The sequence below is a fragment of the Schistocerca piceifrons genome, chromosome 4 (genome assembly GCF_021461385.2).
Source record: "Schistocerca piceifrons isolate TAMUIC-IGC-003096 chromosome 4, iqSchPice1.1, whole genome shotgun sequence".
Taxonomy (NCBI): domain Eukaryota; kingdom Metazoa; phylum Arthropoda; class Insecta; order Orthoptera; family Acrididae; genus Schistocerca; species Schistocerca piceifrons.
Genome location: NC_060141.1, coordinates 586,633,552 through 586,657,497, shown reverse-complemented (window position 1 = coordinate 586,657,497; position 23,946 = coordinate 586,633,552). Strand labels below are relative to the sequence as shown.

Here is a 23,946-nt window from a genome sequence, read left to right as displayed (position 1 = left end):
TCCATTCCTTGACAGAGTATCATATAACGATTCCTTACAAGAGAACCTAAAAAGTGACAGCTTACAAACCTCTTTCACAAGCTAATTGGTCCACTTTTTACAGTACTTATGTGAACAGTATCTGCTCCGTAGCTGAGCAGTCTGTACGTCTTACTCGCTTGCAGAGGACCTGGGTACAATTCAACACCAGGGATTTTTCCTTGGTGAAGTGTACAGAGCCTCACGAGGTCAGTTGAGGAGCTACCTGAATGAGAAGTAATGGTCTCCAGGTCTCAAAAGCTGACAACAGCCAGGTGAGCAGTGTGCTGACCCCTTACCCCTCCACAATGCATTCAAATGACACCACAGGGCAGAGGACAATACAGCAGGAAATCAGCATCACGTGGTTCTCTGCGGATGATTATGGAATTACTCTTTGTGTGTAAACATTATGCAGTGAGCCTAAGACCATTTCCGGATTCCATCTTAAGTTTCTTTGAATCTGTCAATTCACTTTTCCTGGAATTTTTGTGAAACTCTGTCATGAAGCAAACAACAGTAGACAAGTTAATGGTTGTGTGGATCACAGTTGGGTATTACAGGAGGAATCTGGATTGCCCTATAGTCACATATGATACCTCAAAAACCTTCTTATGCCTATTGGCCATTTCACTTAGTAGGTATGATATCCAGGATTACTCTATGGTTCACTCCCCTGTTTCATTATATTATACGAGCTTTACCGAAGTCAAGCTTGTGAGCATTTGCATTGCCCTGTACATACATTCACTGTCAGATGCTGTTGACACCAAACTTCATCTGAAAACACTCCAAGTTCTCCAATCCATAACAACAGCTACATAACTGTGTTGAGACCTGTTCCTGTACTCTCATTAGTCACCCCTTAATTTTCCTTGAAAATGCTGTTTTCTTGTGTGGACTGTGCCTGATCACACTTCATCAACAAATAGCCCTAGCAACAGAGAAATGTAGATCCTTCAGTGATCACTGCCATTTCTAACTCTGCATTAATGTGTTCAATTTCACTATAAACATATGGTTGGGCATGACACTGGAACAACTAAGAACAGTTTGGTGCCACATACCAAAGACACTAAGTGACCATATCACTATATACATCAAACTCCGGATATTCCGTATTTTGTCCTTGTCCAGGCTACTGTATATCCCACTTAATATTACAGTACTATCTTTTCCTCTTTTATGAAATCACATGAACATCCTACATCATCTGCAACTGTTTAAATACCTGTACCTGACTTGAATATCTTGTTGACTGGATATTCAGTTCCTACCCTTTCTGCAAATGAAGGTCTTACATTTCACTTAAAAGCTGCTTTTTAGTCAGATTCTCAACCAGCCTGTTTCAACTGCACACTCTGCAGTACTAAATTAACTTCCTGTTTATTATGAACAATGAGTGGGGACTTAAAATATGTACAGATTCCATCCTGAAACTGACAGTTTAGTGATCTTTTATGTGTTTTGAATCAAGTGTTCCACAGTTCAGTTTTTTAAGTATTTCTGATACACTCTCTAGTAAGTCTACAGCAGTTTATGTTGCCATTCTTACTACTACCTACACAATTTTTCACTGCAACAGGTCCTTACTCATAAATCAGTAAAAACTGAACTATTCTACAATGATGTTATATTGTACATTCTCCAGGTCAGGTAACCTTTACTGTCAAGTAGCACTGAAGTGCAGAAATAGCCACTGGTGAACACTGTTCTTCATTTACTCTATTGGCTGTGTTCTAGTTTATTGTGTAAGAATGAATGATGAATTATTTGATGAAGTTCCATTCCTCTCTAAGTACATACGGGAGGTGGAATTGATCATCCTTCACTGTTCCTTTAGTACAAAGAAAAGGGTGTTGAAATTTTATGTTCAACATCCCCCATTAACCAAACCTGACATAAAACACAAACACTTTGAAAATATTCTACTGAAAACCATACAAAGTGATTCATAAATAATCCAGTTCATAGAAAAATTGCTGTTTCCTAGTATCCTACTAATGAATCAAAGACTGCTGCTATCTTTGTTTATGTCTAACATGGAGACCACATGGCAAACGAATTTTTGTATTTTTTTATATTTATGGTACATGAAACTCAAATACTAACCCCCTAAATTAGTTAAATGCAACTCCCAAAACTTCTCAAAAAAATTGACTTTGAAGTTTTTCAACCATCTTTAGTAAGTTAATGCAAGGCTCATTTTGCTCAACACGCCGTGTTGCTCTATGGTAGAATGCTCGCCTGCAATGTAGGGGTTTTAACAGATTTTACTCCAAGCTGATGCAAATTTTTAAACAGAGATACATGTTCTAGTAGCAGTTCTGTGAACTTTAAAATAGGTAAAGATGGAAAAGAATCATTAATGCTCAAGACAGTTATCACTGGTTCGAGTCTTCTTTCGGTCATTATCTCTTCTTTCCTTTTTTTCTATTCAATTCAAATATCTTATCAATTAAAAATAAAAACATCAAATGTGTGCTAATTAAAGAGTATCTAAACGCTATTTTAATTTTAAAAAAAACACATCTTGTTATTTCTAATTACATATTGCCCACAAAAGCCCAGTTTTCATTGCAAATATGAATTCTTAATTACTGATCTTTTACAAAAGATTGTTTAAATTTAAAAAAAATGTATCTTAAACTTTTTGGAAATATTCATGGAACCTGCAGCTTTGTTTACAACTTTGGCAAGGCTGGGAACTGAGCCAGTGCCACACGCGTGGTTGACAACCCCTCTGCCACATTCTCACATGATCTGCCAAGAAAAATTGACCTGTTTTAGCCTATTAAAGATGGTTGCAAACTTTCGAAGTCAATGTCTAGATAATTTTTGAGAGTTGCATTGAACTGCTTTTGCAATCTGATTTTTGAGTTCTGATCTTCATGTACCATAAACACAAAAAAAAAAAATCACAAAAATCTGTTTGCTGTGTGGTTCCCTTGTAAGCCTAAATGACTGTTACATTTCATATCCTCACAGTTTAACATCTACCTGTCTGCACTTCAATTCTTTAAAAAGAAGAGGAGGAGGAGGAATAGGAAGAGGAAGTTTTTGTGGTGGTGGTGGTGGTGGTGGTGGTGATAAGAAGGGGCGAGTCTCTTTGTCACCTTTAACCATTATGTAAGTAAATATTATTGTAGATCTAACTGCTATTTGTGCAAACTGACCCAGTTCCTCTACACGGTCCTGACTGAGCTGTACCATTGTCAGTTGATCTCAGCTAAATGATAGTACATACAGACTATTTTTCACATTAGTGGTTTTAAGTTTCTCATGTAGTCAAAACATAAATGTCCTCTTTGTAGGCACTTATAGTGAGTCCAAACACCTCATCGCTAATAATTTCAACCTCCACTCAATATTCAGTACAGAGTATGACCCGCTACAGTGAGAAATGTTTCTAATCCTCACATCCTGTTGCAATTGTTTCCACCACTGGTGACTGATGCCTTCTACAGGAGTATTTGTTGGGGAATTTATAGGAATTGTTTGGAGCCTGAAGCCAATTCAGATAGGCAGAGTTTCAACTAATCTGACAATCTGCTGCCTTGCAACACCTGTCAGAGCACACTGACAATTTTGTATTATAATATCTGTGTACTTCACACTATTTCTGCAGCTCTTGTGGAAGAAGAAGTAGTGCATACTGATTCCATGCTTTTGGCCAACTCCAAATACATAATCTTTTCTGAAGTGATGATGGTATCACTATATATGAAGAATATACCGAAAAGGCAAACATGCTCTTTCCAGTGGGTTTGACAGTATCAGGAAGAAACATTGTTTCTGGGTCACCTACATGCAAGAAAGATATGAACTAGAACATAGCATCTGCGTGGCAAAGCTGAGTGACTGGCTTTCATTCCCCATCACTCGTTATCGACACTGCTGAGCCTCACTCATTTTCATGTGGGTGAGCACTTTCCACTTCTGATTCAACAAATGCAATGCCCCTTACAAACAGCTAAGAAAACATGTCAGTTAGCTATGACATAATGCAGCAAGAGGCACGTAGGAAAAGCGATGAGACTGTGCACACTGCAAATTCACAGCCTGTGTGCATCCTTGTTAAGTCCAGCATGGCTATGCAAGCCACTCGAGTAGCTGTGTCATTTGGCTAGGAGGTGTTGATCATTTCTGGCAACTTGTGCCAAGCTGTGCAAAATTTATTCACTGCCTCTCGTACACACTGCAGCCAAGCAAACACCGTGTGGACTGGGTACAAAGCTTCAGTGTTCTATGATTGACTGATTGATTGATTTCTTTATTAATCCATGTAACAATTTACATTGTGTGGATTTCGTCAGCAAAATCATATACAATACAATATACCTACAATTATACACATAAAATTAGTATTTACACACATTTTTGAGGTATCTTAAATTAGTTTTATATCCTTGTGTAATTTGTAATTTTCTTATAGTACTGTACAATTTTTGATTACATATCATAATTATTTCCTCATGTATTACAATGCAGGCTACTTTAATTACACTACATGTTTTAATTCAGATAGTCCGTTACTGCGTAATAACTTTTATTTAATAAAAAAAAATTTAGTTTTGTTTTGAACTGTCCGATTGTGTCAATATCTCTTATTTTTTGGGGTAATTTATTATATAATTTAACAGCATTGTACAACAAGCTCTGCTGAGTTTTAACTTTATTTTTCCTCTCTAGATGCAGATTGAATTGGTTTCTAGTTTCATAGCTGTGTACTAATGAATTTTTCATATAGCAGTCAATATTTTTTTTTACATACATAACACTTTGAAAAATGTATTCACAGGGGACAGTTAGGATTTCCAGCTTTTGGAAATGTTCAAGGCAGTGAGCCCTACTGCCACTCTTGGTTATTATACGAATTGCTCTTTTTTGTAATTTGAAAACTATTTGAATATTTTTACTGTTGACTCCCCAAAATATTATTCCATATGTTGTCCCTTCTCCCAGTCACCACTACAACAGTGAAATTAATATCAACAGGAAATCTTTTAAAGATACTTTGAGAGCTGACTAAGAATTTGGGAACAATGTGAAAGCTATGTGAATAATTCCCTTCTGTGTTAATAAGTATGCCTTCATTTCAGGCTACCTCAAAAGTGAACCTAATATATTTGTTGATAGCATCAACATGACTGCCTCTGCTTACAATCGTTTTACAATGGTATAGAGATCACAACATGATCATAAAGGTGCACCTTTATTATTCATGAGAGATGAAATCTATTCTATTAATATCTCTGGTATCCTCACTTTAAAATTCATAACATTAACTAGAAAATATCATTTGGGTATATGTTAATGTCTACAGTCTTATAACCAAAAGTACTGCAAGACTTCCTTGCAAAAATCTGTAATAAAAGGATTATCCACAAAAAGGGCACTTTTGTCTGAAGGAGTCATGTTGAAATTAATGGAGTTTTTGGGGAAGCAGTAGAAAAAAATGCTCATCGGATAGAAGTTATGCAGATAAGTAAATAAATTTTCAAACGTACTACCCTTTGCTGCAATCCTTATTACAGTCCAAACAAAGTTGTTCTGAGTATAGTACTATGTTGAGTGCCCTGTGCCCAACACAGTTACTGGGCTCCGGACAATCAAACAGTAAAAAAAACGCAGGTTCATCAAAGTCTGAATTTAAAAGTGATTACCATTCTGTTCCTTACAGTCGATGTGTTTGATACGTGGTTGCCACAACTTAGTCAGACTGGCTCATCCATTTGTGGTTAAGAAGTATACAGAATAACGCTCATGTTAATATCACAATATGAACGAGTTTCCATCCTTCACCAGCCACCCTTTTCTACCACAATTTGCTACAATGATGCAACACACATGTAACTGTCAATGGTCGAACCAACTGACAAATGTCCTGAACTTGCTACTAATCTTCTCCTAAGTGCCAACCTGTAATGGCAAATTGTTGGTGAACCACTTTGCAACATAATCACCAGCTCTGATCAAGAGTGAAATTCTCAGTGATTCTGCCAGAGATGAATGCAATATTGGCAACTGATAGTTCATCTCCTGTATATGTCCACAATCATTCTTCCCAGCAATTTATGAAACAATAAAAACTTCTTCCTAATTTGGAAGGTATTTAATAAAAAGTGATGAACTAAGGAATGGTTATTAAATTCAGATGATGAAATACATCAGATGGAAATATGTTGATTTATCTGCCCCTGATCGATATGCCGAGACCTTTCACTCATAACATTACACAATCAAAAGGAAAAGATAATCACTATTCCATATATATATTAAAAGTAAGTGTACAGTGTGTGTGCTGCCAAAACTCAGAAATGAGACCCAGTGCGAACAAGGGAGTTATATGGTGTGGTAGCGCTCTATCCCCTAACCATGAAGAAGGTTCCCATTTTTACCTGAAGAGCGTGCTTTTGAAAATAAAAGGACTGGAAAGGTTCGCCTCTAGAAATTTCTAGAACAACGAGGAGTATTCAGGAACATTTCAGAACATTCATTCAAGGGTATTCAAAAGCATTTCAAACATTCCAGTATGTTCCGGAATATCATGGAATGTTTGGGAATAGTCTGGAATGTTCCAGAAGATTCCAGAATGTTCAGGAACATTCCAGAACATCCCAGATCATTGTGGAGCATCCCAGAACACACTCAAATATAATGGAATGTTCTGGAACATTGTGGAACACTTCAAGCCTTTTGGTATGTTCTGGAATTCGCCACTAGTGGGGGTTTCCACTGGTAGGTGTACCTAAAGCAAGACCTGTTGTGAGCTTGAAGGTCAGTTTCTTATCAGTGATGAAGGGAGGAAGTGAAAAAGTAGTGCAGTGATTGAATAAAAACAAACAGTGAAGTGTGAGTAGTCAAAGTGATACAGTGACTGAATATAAATCCTACTGACCAGACAACCGGCCTTGCTATACTCAACAATGATTTCTGCAACATAGCCACTGCTGAAAACAAACTCATTGACCACATTTATCCGACATTGTTCACACCCAGTCCAATCTGGACTGGCTGTTTGAAAGGGCAATTCTGGCAATTAAAAATAATATTGTTGATGTATCAACTTTAATATTCAAAAGAAAAGTCCCAGTGGAGAGAGAATGTACAAATTGATCTACAAGATTGTAAGCATTGAAGAAAATGTGAACTTCCCTACAGAAATCCTAAACGGTTTGCAAGTAACAGGAATTCCATTAAACTGCCTTCAATATAAAATTGGACCTCCGATCATACTACTCAGAAATCAACTCACTAAAACTATGTAATGGAACAAGGATGATCATCAAATGGCTATCAAATAACATCATCGAAACCCAACTTATGACTGGGAAGTATACAGGACACACACTATTTATCCCTAGAATACCACTGGTCTCTACTGAACTGCCACTCCAATCTAAGAGACTGCAATTTCCAATCAAATTAGCCTACAGTTTTACAATTAACAAATCACAAGGACAAACTTTAAAATGTTGTGGCATCAACCTCAAAAACTCCTGCTTCTCCCATGGTCAACTATATGTAGCTTGCTGTCATTGAAGCAACAATTATAAATGTCATTATCAAAAGGGACAATGAATTCACCACACCTAACAAAATATTGAACACCTCAAGACAAGAAATGAGGGCAAATTCTGTAGTACTGGTAGTATTATGGCACACATCAAATCACATTACTTCTTTAGCAAAGATCACAAACATAACTAGACTTGATAGCAATCAAATGAAATTTTCTGTTGGTTACTGCAAGCTTCAATAACACACAACAATTAGTATTGGCAGTATCTGTCACCAGAAAGATTTTGTTCCAAGGCCCTTGAATGGTGGGAGGGTATTGGACGAAATGCCATCTCATTAACTTTCCTCAATATAAAACATGTAGTTGTCATCATAGGCAGACTATTTTGATATATTTATACCGGTGTGCTGACCACAAGCCCCTCCATCTCTGCAGCCCCTGATGCCTAACGTCGGTACTATTGGACGTTCAAGGCCTGTTCAGATTGGTTAGTTTAGTTAATAATCTTTCCTTTACGACGATTCCCATTTGGGAGGACAATGGTTCAAATCCGCATCTGGCCATCCTGATTTAGGTTCTCAGTGATTTCCCTAAATCGCTTCAGGCAAATGCTGGGGGTTCTTTTGAAAGGGCACAACTGACTTCCTTTCTTATCCTTTCCCAGTGTGACAGGACCAATGTCCTTACTGTTAGGTCCCCTCCCCAAATAAACCAACCAACCAGCAAGTGAACCTTCATGGGGGAACATTGTCACATACAATTTTTTAAAGAAGTCTTTGCCATTTGAGTGTTATCTGTTTATGTATCGTACACAATGATGATTTTGGCTTTGTAGCCATTCTCAAGTGGAGGAGGAGATTAGTGTTCAACGTCCCATTGACTATGAGGTCATTAGAGACAGAGCACAAGCTCAGATTAGGGAAGGACAGGGAGGGAAATTGGCCGTGCCTTTTCACAGGAACCATCCCGGCGTTTGCCTGAAGTGATTTAGGGAAATCACGGAAAACCTAAATCAGAATGGCCGGATATGGGTTTGAAAGATCGTCCTCCCAAATGCGAGTCCAGAGTGCTAACCACTGCGCCACCTTGCTCAGTCCATTCTCAAGTGCATATTGAAATGCCAAAATATGTCTGACCTGTCATCATTGGGTGGGGAGGGGGGGAGGGGGGGGGGGGAACCGTTTCTGGTGTTGGTAGGTCAGTTGTTGTCTTACAGGATACGAGTACATATCGAAGAACTTAATATAGCTGACATTGTGCATAATGAATGAAAACATTTACATACACCTTTCATGAATTGACATTTAGTGCACACCAAGAAAGTTACACTAATGTCTGGAAATAGTAGCAATTTAACCAATAATATTTCAAGAGGAGCCCATCCAGAACTCAACAAAGATTAACTGATATTGCCCTACCATCCCTCGCCATATGATTGAAAGAGTGAACAAATGGAAGACACAGACATGCAATTGGAAGATATGGATGTATTGATATGTGTAACATTGCCTACACCTGATGAGGGCACCTGCATTGGGAACAGTGCTGTTATCAAAGGGCAGTCACTTAAACTTCCATAATGGGCACATATAAGGCCATCCAACTGCAGTCTCTTCCGCAGCTGCTATTATCCAGCTTCACCTCTAAAAGTGAACTGTAACCACCACTGCTGTTGTCATGGATTGATTTAGAGTTGATTTGTCTAGTGCTTCGACTGACGAGTATGTGGTTTCCACCGCCACCACATGACACTTGATGAGACTTCGCTTACTATCATATTTACAATGTGTGATAGTGCTTTCACTTACATCAGTTTCAACCAGGAACTCTTGCATGTTACCCTATCTAGAGCTATGGGTCATATTAATTTCCATCAGTAACTTTTGTTACTAAAGTTGTTTTTTCATTCAATAAACATTGTTAGTCTTAAATTGCAGGTTATAACAAAAGTAAAGAACATACCAAGAAGCCAAGACAGATTTTTTCAAATCATCATCTTCGCTATTCTGGAAGAATTTATCAAACCATCATCTTCACTATTCTGGAGCTGACAGAGATTATATCAATCCAACTGATCAAATCACAGGAGGTTGGAAACAATGGGGAGGACTTTCCAGTACATTACCCGCATTTTATGTTATAATATCTTTGCACTTCATATCATGTTCACTTCTTTTAAGTGTAAATAAACATTCTTGTTGTTGTGAAAGAAGCAGTGTGTATTTAATTCATGTTCTTGATACATTAACAAAAGAAACCTTGCGTCCCAAAGTTCTGAATCTATTGTGTAATTTTTAGAAGACACAGAATTATCAAAGCCTCTTAATCAAATCTTATCTTTTGCTCAAAACTTGTGTCAGCTTAAGGAACAATGTTGTAGATAGTAAACTTTCTCAAAACACTGATAAAAACTAGAAATCTCCAGCTTTAAAAACTAGAAATCAAATATGAAATCTCCATGCAAGAAGCATTACTTGGTGTGATAAGGTACAAAATCTGCAAGCGGTTACATCTTGTACACTAAATAAACACTGAGAATACCTCTCAAACATGACAAGCACATTCTCCACACATTTTGGTAATTACTATCCATCAACACTATTTCCATAGTGTGTGTCACTATCCATATGGTTTGAAATGCTGAACTTTCTGTAGCTGATAAGAGATGCAAGATAATGTCAGTAAAACTGGGTGTCACTGACTTAATTCATTGTTGATTGCAGACAGCACTTCATAACTGATGAACATGAGAACTGATGCAGTACCTTAAGATATTCCCAACATTGTTTCCCTTGTACAGAGCACACATAGATGCCACTCATACTTGAATGACTGAGAAATATGAAGGACAGTTGTGCATGTAAAGGAAACAGAGTGTGTGCAATGGGATAGCACTTGAGCTCCTTAAACTATCTCACTAGGTTATTCAACATACAAAGTTCACCTGAAAGTTTCAGTGAATGGTCTCAGGAAATAAAGGAAACAGGAGTTACAAACAAAATACCTATCTTGGCCTTCAAAGCAATCATTAGCTACAACTCACTTCTGACATCAGTTTAAAGCATTGGAAACTGTCAGTAAACACTTCTTGTAGAACTGCTTGAAACACATTGGTCATGTGGTGTTGGATATCCGCATCATTACAGGAAATATGACTTGGTGCTATCAGTATGATACAGAGATGAAGTAACAGCCTATGGCATGGTGTTCATTGTATTCTCTGCCTCCCAAAAAAAGTCAGCTTACAAAATCCAAGATTATGACTACATTTATTACCTTTTTTTGACAGCAAGGGCACGATCCAGCATGAATTTCTGTTTGTCAGTTGATTTTATGAGAAGAGGGGAAGAAGTGTTTGCTCACAGTTTCCATCACCTTTACAACTGGGTGCCAGAAGTTTTTAGATAATTCACCAAACTTTCCAGAGGCACCTTGTAATTCACCACACACAACAACATTCAATGGCTTCCATTTTCTTAACAGTAGAGTTGAATTTTCTACTAGTGGTAGGTAATTTTTTTTTTCAGCCAAAAATAACATTCTCTATGTGGTTACGTTACAATCAATCTACACAAATAAATATCACAGAGTTTTACCAAAATAAAAACAGAAACTAAAGAAGCAACAACAACAAACAAAAATGAAGGTCTGTTACAAGAGCAGACAAAAACATTGAAAGTTCTACTACAACAAGCATTGGAAAATGCATTTTGTAAACAAGACACTTCATAAAACAAGGTATGACCACTGTATGGACTGCAGTAGTTTAGAGCCTACAGATCATGAATCTGTTTGTTGTAAGACAAACATGCTGGACATTATCAAACGGATAAAGGATGTCAAAGTCATAAACACACCACAAGAATATACAATGCAATTAAGGTGTGACAACTACTCAAAGCATTGTCTGCTATATAAAATTTTTTAGACATTAGTAAATTGTGTAAGAATTAAAAATATCCACAACATTCATATGCCTTCAGCAACTTAGCAAAAATACACAATACACAGAAATTCATGTACAGCAAACTAAAGAGAATACGGAGGGCAATGTGATGTGCTGAGTGGGTGTGTAGAACACTTGTGCCTTCCACGAAGAAATGGTCCATTTGAATTGTGAGTACATGTGACATAGAGAAGGCCCTGAATATTTAGCAGGTGCAGCTAAAGTACCACTAAGTTTCTATCACACTTCCACGTTTTTCTGCAATTCTCTCATAAATACTTCTAGTGCTGATTCTAGTAAGTCACAATTCCATGTTTTAAACAAATATTTTAAAAACAATGAAACAATCAGTGGAGGTAAAGTTATAAAGGTAATTTAAATGTCCACACCCACAAAAGTACCATCAACAACAAAATTCCAATAAAAATGTTTTTTTTAGTTGCCAACTGGTAGCAGACACATGCAAGTTGAATAAGCAGGAACTTTAAGAGCCAAAAGTTACATAATCTGATGAAAGAGAGAAATTGGTTAGAAGATAAAGGACATACACAAGATATTGTTAAGGTCAAGTCATAACCTTTGTTTTGATACTTGCTGAATGCTACATGTATGTTTAATTGTTACACACAGGCTTATTATTAAGTATCTGTAATGAACTACTGCACATCAAAAAGGAAGAAAGATTACAATTTAGCAACACATCAATAATGAATTAATTCCTCAATAATATATTAGCTACACCCCAAATTACTATTGTGTTAACTTACCTTCCTTACTTCCAAAGAATCATGGATCAAAGTGTTGAGGAAATATTTCACCACCCTGGGAGGGTATGCCAAATCTGGATGCACAAGATCCCGAACAAAGCTTAATGCCATTATGTGGTAGCGCCAATGACTAGAGAAAGTAAAATAGAGAATTATCTTCAACGAATACTTACTCAGATAAATATCATATCTATATTACTAAATCAGGCTAGTTTCCTTCATTCTGCTAGATACATTAGATGCAAAGAATTTAATGTCAGATCTGACCAAAATCAAAGCACCTGATACCTTTGTTAAACTGCTACAATAGCATTTGGAAAAGTAATTAAAAATCATAGAAAAATTATATCAATATATCCAGAAGAGTGAATGAAATGGACATTTAACAGAATCAATGCTGAAAGTTGTAGTGATAGAAACACTGAACCAATCCTTATTAAGAATGAATAACGAAAATAAATGACAAACAGTGAATATGGTAATCGTCCTTGTGGAGGCTTCAGTGCCACACTACATCAATGCAGTGGACCTGGCAACACCGTTGTTAGAATTTACAGACAGTGCTCAGATTATTCAACGAGGATTACCAGCAATGTGCACCTACACTCTGGCTCAGTTGGAACACAGTGTACACATGCACAAATACTTTTTGTCTGCATATAACTCCGTAAATAAACTGGAGCACCTACCATACCATTGTACTGTCTGTTCCCTACAAAGTGGTGACCCTTACACAAAAATGGAAGCTTCACAGGTACACAACAAGAATGATGAAAGAGAGCGGTATGTGAGTGCCAACCATTCAAGATATGTGAGTATTGAAGATCCACTGTCATCACTCGTGAGTTGTTCATTGACTCTCAGTGCAGCAGTTGCAACAGCACCATTTGCTCTTGGGGCAAACGTGACAACACTGGGAGGTCACTGTGTTCCAAAGGACAATTTCAAGATAGGCAGCAGATATCACAAAAACCAAATCACTACTACAGCAAAAATTTAAAAACAGGTGTGGAAAACAGTCTAACCCTCAAATGTAAATACTTAGAAGTGTTGCCACCTGTTGTTGGGTACGACAACTATCAGAACTGATATTGGTTTCATCCTTAATATAACAAATATCACGAAAATTAGATTTGTACAAGCTTGCTGAAATTGCAGACAAATTCTCAGATGTTGACTCTTCACAGGAGTTTACCATATTTGTCACACCACATAAGGTTGCAATGGATGACTGACATCACAGCTTGATTACCTGCCGTACTACATTGTTATACTCCAAGTGCATAAATGTTGGAGAAATCCTTTTATAAGCCACTGAATAAGGAAAACACTTTTTCACATAGAAGATCTGGCAGTACACAGTCCTCTCCCATATTAGGCTAGGAGGATGGTCTTATTAAAGCTGTTTCAGAGGGAGCGCGTCTTGACGTATATTACAATACTCTTAGTCAGGAACATCCCATGTAAGGGGGTGTGAGTCTGCCAGCAGCAAGAACTCCACCAGCAACAGTGATGCCCTGAGGTTACAAAAGCAGCCACCAAGCTGCAATTCTCCTGGGGCACTGGCTCCAAATGTATGTGTGTTCTCATGGGCATTCTCATGGCAGCAGAGGCCATGCATGAATTTTGGTATCACTGAAGTAAACAGCTCATCTTTAGAAATATATGGTTGGGTGATTTTACTGAAGTTTACTGACACCTTTCAAGAAGCACTTCATCAACACTGATGTCACCTTTCCCTTTACAGGTCTAAAATTTCTTTCCCTCTATGACCAAATACTTAATGTCTGAAATAGTTGTGTCCTGGATAGAACAAACAGCTGGCTTATTTAATGTAGTAATCTGGCATTGTGTTTGTGTATTTGGGACTGCCACTGCTTGTAGAATTGTTAACAGAATTTTTTAAATGGGAAAAGGAATTTCCTGAACAAGTCTGCAATTATTTTGTGAATAAAGCCATATAGACTGTTTAATATATATCTTCATTAATAACAATGTACATGTAATTAAGATTTAAGGAACATACAAATAAGATGCTTTTGATATACATTATCAGACTATGAAAGAAGAAAAAAATTAAAGAGTTAAAAATTTTAACAAGTTTACTCATCTAAACTTAGAACTTGTAAAATAACGTTCAGTGCCTGTATCAATAAAACTTATAGGTATGAGGGGCAAACATCAACTCTGCTCAGAAGGTAGAAGTGCTAGCAAAGAGGCTATACAGCCCCTGAACAGCTACTCGTCAGTACAATCAATCATCTTAATTATTCAGTTTATAACATATCTGTGTCATTGAAAATATTGCTGCTTAAGCTCTGTCTACAGTTGTCTCTGTATAATTCTTAGGCTCATTTATTTCAGCCAGCATCATTTCAATAAGATGTACTGGTTTCTTCAATAGTTGCCTATTCCTCAATTCTCTTTCACTAGAACTTATTTATGCAGGTTCTTTAAATAAACTTGCATCATCATCATCATGACTGTTCAATTCTTCATTGCCTATTTCAATTGGGAGTTTTCTTGGGTTAAAAAACAACATCCTTACTCAGAATAATCCATGTTTCTGATTCAATCCACACTCAAAAGCTATCAGTACCATCAGATTAACCAACAAAGATTCCTGGGTTTCCTCTTGGATCCCATTTCTTTCGCTTTTCCTTGAGAATATGAACAAAACATTTCACCCCAAAAATTTTACTTTTATTTAGCTGTATCATCTTCCCACTGAATACCTCATGAAGTGTTCTGCCATTCACGTAACTTGTACCAATTCTTTTAACACCAGCCTTGCTTACTGCTTCTGCCCCAAAACTTTGGCAGACCTTAAGCTAGCAACGAGCTAGTTCCACAACACTTCTGTCAATACGCTCAGCACATCTGTTCTGCTCTGGAGTGTAAGGATTTGTGATGATGAGTTGTATACCATTTAATTTCATCAAATCTTTAACTTCAGTATTATCAAATTCTTGTCAGCCATCACAATGAAATGCTTTTGGAAGTTGATAACAAAAATTCTTCACAATGATAACCATTTATGCAATCTTCTCCACAATCTCAGACTTCTGCTAGAGAAAATATAATCTTGAAAAATCTTAAGTGAAGTAGAGAAAATATTGAGGTCCTCTAAGCAATTTACACCCTGACAGACTCACACAGTTCACCATGAATCTCTTCTCTAAGTTGTGTGGCTGGCTGCTGTTGCGACTGAAAACTGCTCCTATGCTGCTCCCCTTAACACAAGCCTCATAAAATTCTGTGCCAAAGCCTTCAACTTCAACAACACGTTGCTTCACAAACTGTTGGACATGACATTTGTTCTGACGACCCAAGTGTTCATGCCACATTTGCAGGGATTCATTTAACGCAAAATTTGCCTCAGGATTACAAGGATGACCGTTTTATCACTCAAATCATCATCTTCAATAAGTTGGTACTATGTAGCCACATGCTTTTACAACGCCATTGTTTCGGAACTCACAGTTGTCTGTCAGTGAATAAAGGTCTAATCCCTTATCCACAGCAAATGATACGGAAAAGATATTTCTTTGGCCACCTGGACTACACAAAACATTATCCATATCGTATAACTTCCATTCAGCATTGCCAAAATTTGCAAAATAAATAGTCCTTTTCCTAGTGTGTTCATAATGTAATCATTATCCACAAATATCTGCAATGGTTTTGAAAACTTTGTAAATGATGTATACCACTCAAATTTCTTGACCATGTGATTAGTTGCTCCAAAATAATCAGTCCACGAGTGCTTGTCTAATTTTGCACTCATAATTTGACCAATGAAAGCCTGGTCAGGCGGTTCACATTTATTTCAGTTGTGGACTTTTTTTTTTTTTGTGTTTGGTACACATTTTTTAATATGGCCAAATCCATCACAGTCACTTATCTCGTTTATCCCCCCAATAAGCACAAATACTTTCATCAAATGTTCATACAGGCATTAAATGTTTTAGTGTCTGTTGATCTTCAGAGCTGGCCCACCACAACAGTCGTAGACTTTTATAACTGTCAGGCAGTGTGTCAAGTAGTCACATCAATAACCATGACTCTTCAGATTTCACACTGAGTTGTGGCATTCGAAGAACTAAATTTTCTAAAGAAGCGAGATGTGTGACCATGTTATCGCCTGAATTCTTGTGAAAACTGCAAAGTTTTAAATGAAAAGAATGTACAGCTTGTTTTGTTTTCTGTTCAAATATGGTGTATAGCTTGTGCCACAGATCTCACGTATTCTCACAGGCAACCACGAAACCACGACTTCTGCTTTGAGTTTCGACAATGATCCGACTCACTGCATAATGAGCTTGCCCAGCACATGAAAAGCATCTATTTGTGCTGATGCCGCACCTGTTGGCAAAGACACCGGTTTTTCCTATGTCACCAATAAGCACTCCATATGTGCCATCTGACGCACGTAATAAATTTAGTATTGGAAACTTACATATAAAAGACACGTCAAGTTGTAGACAGGCACAATTAATAGACACTCACATATATCTTTTGGCTACAGCCTTCGTCAGTAAAGAGGACAGACAGACAGACACATGCTTAAGCAGAACTCACACATACGACCATACCTCATTGTTCCTTTTCACCCACATTTCTGTACGTTTTTAACGTATTTGTGTGTAGTGTTACGCAGTTTGACGTATTTTTTCATATTTTCACGTATTTGTTTGCACTGTTATGTATTTATGCATATTTTTACATATTTGCATATTTTTATGTACCTGTGCATATTTTTGTGTACCTGTGCATGTTTCTGCATGTCTTCAGGTATTTTTGACGCATCTTTACGCGTCTTTTCACTTACCAAGTTCCTCTCACAACCATCCACACCTGTTTAGCCCATTTCTGCATATTTCCCTTTTCCTTTACACCATTCCTGACACAATGGACACTTGCTCCATCTTTCTGCACCAGTTCAGAAAAGTATCCCTTTCCCTCACTAAAATCCAGTCCCACATCCTGTTTCTCAACCTTTTTATGGGCCATCTAGAGACCTTCCTAGCCTCCCAAAATACCAAATCCCCAGGGTGACTCAGGTTCATTGATGATATCTTCTTGATCTGGACCCAGGGTCAAGACATCCTATCTTCATGCCTTCACAACCTCAACACCTTCTCTCCCATCTGCTTCACATGGTCCTCCTCAACCAAGCATGTCACCTTCCTAGACGTTGACCTACTCCTCTCTGATGGCTCCATCCACACCTCTGTCCAACTTAAACCCACCACCCACCAACAGTACACGCATTTTGACAGCTGTCATCCCTTGCATACCAAAAAATCCCTCCCATATAGCCTAGCTACCCAGTGACGGCGTATCAGCAGTGACAAAAATCCCATTGCTCAGTATGCTGAGAGTCTCGACAAGACCTTCAGAGACAGGCATTATCCCCAAGACCTAGTCCACAAACAGACCTCCTATGCCATTCCTCCTCACGATCCCAATCCTCCAACCACCCGCAAAAACCAGCCACAAAGGAGTGTCCCCTTCATCACCCAGTACCATCCCAGACTGGAACAACTGAACCATATCCTTTGCCAAAGCTTTGATTATCCATCATTGCGCCCTGAAATATCCTGTGCAAGCTTCTTCATCTCCAGGTACTTACTGCAACCTACATCCTTCTGGATATGCTTAGTGTATTCATCTCTTGGTCTCCCTCTACGATTTTTACCCTCCACGCTGCCCTCCAATGCTAAATTTGTGATCCCTTGATACCTCAGAACGTGTCCTACCAACCGGTCCCTTCTTCTTGTCAAGTTGTGCCACAAACTCCTCTTCTCCCCTATTCTATTCAATATCTCCTTATTAGTTACGTGATCTACCCATCTAATCTTCAGCATTCTTCTGTAGCACCACATTTCGAAAGCTTCTATTCTCTTCTTGTCTATACCCGGGCCGCTGAAACATTGCACTTGACGTTTGCGCATGAAGTTGGCAGCGTAACAGAGTAACAAGTGAAGAACGATAGGCGCTAGGCGTTCAGCATGGGGCGCCAGCCAATCACAGCGCAGTGAGCACAGCTGTTACTCACGTGCTGTGACGTCAAAGTTCCCGCGTTGCTGGCTTTGTTTAGTGAATGTGTATACAACGTGAATTGTATGTTGTTTACCGCGTGTTTTCGTTGTACTGTGTGCTATATCGTTGTGACTTTTGTTACGTTGTGAGTGTACATACTTGGAAAATGCCACCGAAAAGACTTCGTTCACTTAGTGACAATCCTTTGCGTCGAGGGGTGCCGCTAAACAGCCAGGCACTGGAGTTAATACGCAGAACTCGTGAGTTTTACGAGCAGGAGAAAAACTACGTAAGCATTCATGGACAGCCATCAATTCCTGCCGACAAAGTGGTGGAACGTACGTCGAAAACTCTTGGTATTAGTGCAAGAACCGTAGTAAGTAAGGGAGTATTACTACAAAACTTGGAAGATACTGAAGTGAGCCGTAATGATTCCGAGCCGTCTGGATCAAATAATACATTTTTATCAACACCGGGAAAGAAGAAAAAGCGGCCTAGTCCTATCACAGATTCAGATTCTTTCCAGACTGATGCAATTCGTAGGCATGTTTATGCTTACTACAGCAGAAAAGAGTATCCGACTGTAGCTAAGTTATTAATCTCTATAAAAGAAAGTGAACTCTTCAGGGGTGGTAAAACATCACTAAAAATTGTGCTAAAAAATATGGGTTTCCGTTACAAAACGCTAGACGGACGCAAAGTACTGTTAGAGAGGGCCCATATTGTTACCGCTCGTAGTATTTTCTTGCACAAACTTGTGGGCAGAGACATTCATTCCATAATTTGGCTAGACGAAACGTGGGTTAATGCCGGGGAAGCTGTCAGTAAATGTTGGACGGATAACACACCCAGCAGTAGCGGCCATCAGCCGACAGGAAGAGGAGCTAGATTAATTGTGGTTCATGCAGGCTCCTCCAGTGGTTTTGTCCCTGACGCACTATTAGTTTTTAGATCGAAAAAGACTGGTGATTACCATGAAGATATGGATCACACACGATTTGTTGAGTGGTTCAGGAACCTTTTAAAACAATTTCCTGTCCCTACAACAATTGTAATGGACAATGCTCCATATCATTCGGTGATACAGAACAAAGCCCCAACCACAAATGATCGGAAAGAAGTTATGGTGCAGTGGTTACAGGCTCGAAATATTGCAGCGGATATGAGTATGACAAAGGTTCTGTTGTATTCTCTTGTTAAAGAAAATAAGCCTACGACACCTACATATGTAGTAGACGAAATTGCCAAGGAGCAGGGTCATACTGTAATAAGGCTGCCACCATATCACTGCCATTTCAACCCTATTGAGTTAATATGGAGTGATGTAAAAATGTATGTAAGGAACAACAACAAGTCCTTTACAATAACAGAGGTGGAAAAGCTGTTGCGTGAAGCTCTTGTGACTGTGGATGCAGCCTCATGGAGAAAAAAAGTAGAGCACGTCGAGAAGCTTATACGAGCAGCACAGACAATAGAAGGAATTATCAGTGGCCATGAACAATTAATGATTTGTCTTGCTGATGACGACGATGAAGACGGTTTTGGCGATGAGTCGGACAACAGTGACGATGGCGAGCTGGATGGAATTGCGCCATTATCGCTGTAAATTGGTGAGTGAAAAATTACTAATATTGGTTATTTATTGCAATCTCGGTTATTATTTATTTTGTAAACTACGTACGTTATTGATTTGAAAGTACCAGTCGTCAGATGCTTGTTTTTTTGTATTTCTTTGCTCCGTTATCGAAAGGGTGCGCATTGTTATGCTTTTACATGTATTGTTATACGGTTGTTTACTTCCTGTCATTGTAGTACAACTAAAAACGAGTCTTTATATACACTGTAATTGCTCAGTCGCTTGTATTTACGAGACGGGTTGGAAAACTGTATCGTCTGCTGTGTGTATAGAGGCTGCTGTTGCAACATCGCTATTACAGTGTAGCCAACCTAAATAGACAAAAAGCGAACTGTCAAGTGCAACGTTTCGCCGGCGGGGGTATAAACTATTTATCGTCCATGTTTCACTTCCATACATGGCTACACTCCATACGAATACTTTCAGAAACGACTTCCTGACACTTAAATCTGTACTCGATGTTAACAAATTTCTCTTCTTCAGAAACGCTTTCCTAGCCATTGCCAGTCTACATTTTATATCCTCTCTACTTCGACCATCATCAGTTATTTTGCTCCCCAAATAGCAAAACTCCTTTACCACCTTAAGTGTTTCATTTCCTAATCTAATTCCCTCAGCATCACCTGACTTAATTCGACTACATTCCATCATCCATAAAGATTAATACAAAAAGTTCACTTCAAGAGAAACATCACAATTTCTTTTTAGTGTCACGTGTATGGCAAGTGTGACTTTTTCACCTAATGTGATGTTCCTTTAGCTTATATAAGGCCATAACATTGGTTATTTGCTTCTAGTATTATCTTCTTGGAGATATGGTCCCTCTATGCAACTAAAGAAAAGACTGTCTGTTTTTACACCATGCACATTTTGTTTCCTTTTATTTACGAAGCATCCTCAGTGGCCTGCATTATTAAATGTTTGCTGTACGTATATAATCTTTCCTTTATATTGATCTTGTCCTCATCAGAGGTCAGCTACACACTTCTATCCACATCAAACCTACTAACTAACAACAGTATTTACATTTTGACTGTTGCCATCCTTTCCATGTCAAATGTTCCTCCCATACAGCCTTGGCATTCGAGGCAAACATATTTGTTCGGATACAGACTCTTTACAGCAATACATCACCATTCTCATCTCAGCCTTCACCGGATGTAATTACCCCACCAGCCTAATCCTAAAGCAGAGTTCCTGAGCCATCACATCCAATCCTATTAGTGTTGATCCCTCCAACAAACAATTTTGGAGCACACCAGTGGTCACTCAGTATTATCCTGGTCTAGAAAGTATGAATCAGCTGATTCAACAATGTCGTGACTTGCTAAAATCATGCCCTGAAATTATATCCATTCTGCATGAGATTTTGCCCACAACATCCAGAATAGCTTTCCATCACCCTCCCAATCTCTGCAATATTCTTGTCACACCTGTTGCTCCTTCTGCACTCATCTCCCTACCCTATGGCTCCTACCCCTGTGACTATCCCTGCTGCAAAACTTTCCCTATGCACCCTCCTACCACCGCCTATGCCAGCCCTGCAACTGGCAAAACATATACTATCAAAGGAAGAGCCACCTGTGAAACGACACGTCATACCAGCTGCTATGTAAATACTGTTTGGTCTTTTACATCAGCAGGGTTACTACCAATTTATCACTATGGATGAATTGACATAAGCAGAGGGTGTATAGTGGCAACACACAATATCCTGTTGCAGAGAATGCTCTACAACATGACAATCATGACCTCAGTGCCTGTTTCACCACATGCGCCATCTGGGTTCTTCCCCAAGATACCACTTTCTCAGAACTCTGCAGGTGGGAAGTAGCGCTACAACATATCATTGGTTCTCGCCATCCATGTGGCCTTAATTTACATTAATTTCTTCCATCTCAGCATTTCTTCAGAGTAACTTTCTTCATTCCATTTCAGTTTTCTACATCTTTCATTTTCTTATCTGTTTATTTTTTGTTGACTCCCTCCAAGCTCTGTCACGTACAATGCACTTAACTTTCCACTCTTATTAACTCATACATGTTGGTTTAGCTGTAATCTCTGTCTTGCATATCACCCATCTTCCACCTTTAAGCTCTTAGGCTTTCAAGTTTCAACCAGTGCAGTCCCCAACACTTTTTCGTTCTCATCCCGTACGCTAAGTCTCCCCTGATCCGCCATTCTGTGTGACTTTTCCAAAAACTACCCCTTTTCCTAGACCTCTCCAGTCCCCTTTAACCCATCTGCCTCAAGCAGGAGCCAATGGCTCCAAAAGCTTGTGTAATTACAACCTTTTATGTGTGTGTTCTCCTGCCACTAAGTGAGTAGATTTTTTTTTATCTATACAATTACATTGACAAAAATTGATTGTTCTCATTGTTATATATAATTAAGGTGTTATATAATGTTTTCAGATATGTTATTATACAGTAAACTCCTGTTTCTCTGAAATGATCGAGACAGCAGCTGCTTTGGATAACGAAAATTTTGTATAAACCGAAGTCCCCGTTTTCTCACAGAAACACCCCGAATTGCGTTAATACCGTGAAATATGATCATAAAATGTGTGTTGGGTATGCAGAATGTTACTGATATGGTTGTGAATAAGCTTGCATGTGTTTGACTGAAAAAACTGTGTTGACATGTTAAAAAGATGCCAAAATATGATTAAAAACTCAAGTTTTTAAATGTTGAATAACAAAGCTCATTTATTTTGCATTCTTATAGAAAAAAATCCGCCTTATTTGGCAGCAGGCAAAAACAGGAGTTTTAATTTTATTACCTACTCTTTGGCATAAAAAATAAACTACTGTACAAAATTATGAAACAAAAAACTTTTAACTTATGGTTGTTGAAGTTCCAGGACACTTTATTAGAACTTATTTTTTGGTAAAAAAGTATGTAATGGTTTATGGTTTTTTTGTTTTTTGGCTCAAGAAACTTTTGTTGCGGCAATATATCTCCAACGTTGGAAACAAATGATTTCAGCAAAAGTCGCCTCCTCCTGTTGGCTGATGTACTGAGGGGCGGTTCGGATCACTTCATATCTTTTTCTCTGCTTCATCATCTGACACATATTCTTCTGATGCTTTCTGATTGGTCACGATTTGGACAATTTCTTCCTCAGTCAAATGAAAAAATCATTTTTCACCCACTCTTCACCATCTTCGAAGTTCACCTCTTCACAACCCAGTAGCTCCTCCAGTAAACTCACTAAAATTACATCATTTTCATCTGTTTCTGGCATGTCAGCTTGAGGTTTGGTGTTGCCTCCTTCTTCCCACCATTGATGAGTTGCCTTATGATCAAGAGTTTTTTCCAAGACCTAACGAGAGAAATTGGAGGAATTAGATTCCAAGCTTCAGCAATCCAATGAATTACACTTAAAACATCGATTTTTTTTAAGAGCTTGCACAAAATCTTCTTCAGGATCAATCGCACCGATTAACTATTCCAGCAGTTCGTGTCTGTATTGTTTTTTTCATCGCCTCAAGAACACCTTGGATCATTGGTTGTCAAAGATTTGACATTTGGTGAGAGAAACACAATTTTGATAGCCCCATCTTGTAGATCATTTGGATGAGAAGGAGCATTTTCCACAACAAGTAGCACTTTTTGAGGAAGTCCATTCTTCTCAATGTATTTTTCAACAGCTGGAACAAACTCTGCTTGGAATCACTCTTTGAAGATGGCACTATTCATCCATGCCTTAGACTGATTCGTATACCACAATGGCAAAGGTTTATCAGCTGGTTGCCATCTAAATGCTCTTGGTGTTCTAGATTTGTCAATTAAAGTAAGGTACAGTTTACGGCTGCCAGTGGCATGCAAGCACAGTAACTTTTTCTTTCCTTTTTGTATATATGGGTGCCACTTCTTCTTGTTTAGAGGTAAAGGTTTTTGTTGGCAACATTTTGTAATTCAACCCAGTTTCATCACAGTTGTTAAGTTGATCACCACTATGACGTCCTTTGTGAATGATTGTGTACAGTTTCTTCCTAAAATCAGC

The 23,946-nt window shown here is 38.3% G+C and overlaps 1 protein-coding gene across 1 annotated transcript in view; it reads right to left on the bottom strand.

Moving 5' to 3' along the window:
- The window catches only part of LOC124794649 (proteasome activator complex subunit 4-like), a 228,268-nt gene that overhangs the window by 101,891 nt on the left and 102,431 nt on the right, over positions 1–23,946 (bottom strand). Inside the window, exon 21 of the mRNA XM_047258171.1 lies at positions 12,257–12,386. Coding sequence (XP_047114127.1) covers positions 12,257–12,386 — 130 coding nt within the window. The remainder of the gene's footprint in view (positions 1–12,256; positions 12,387–23,946) is intronic.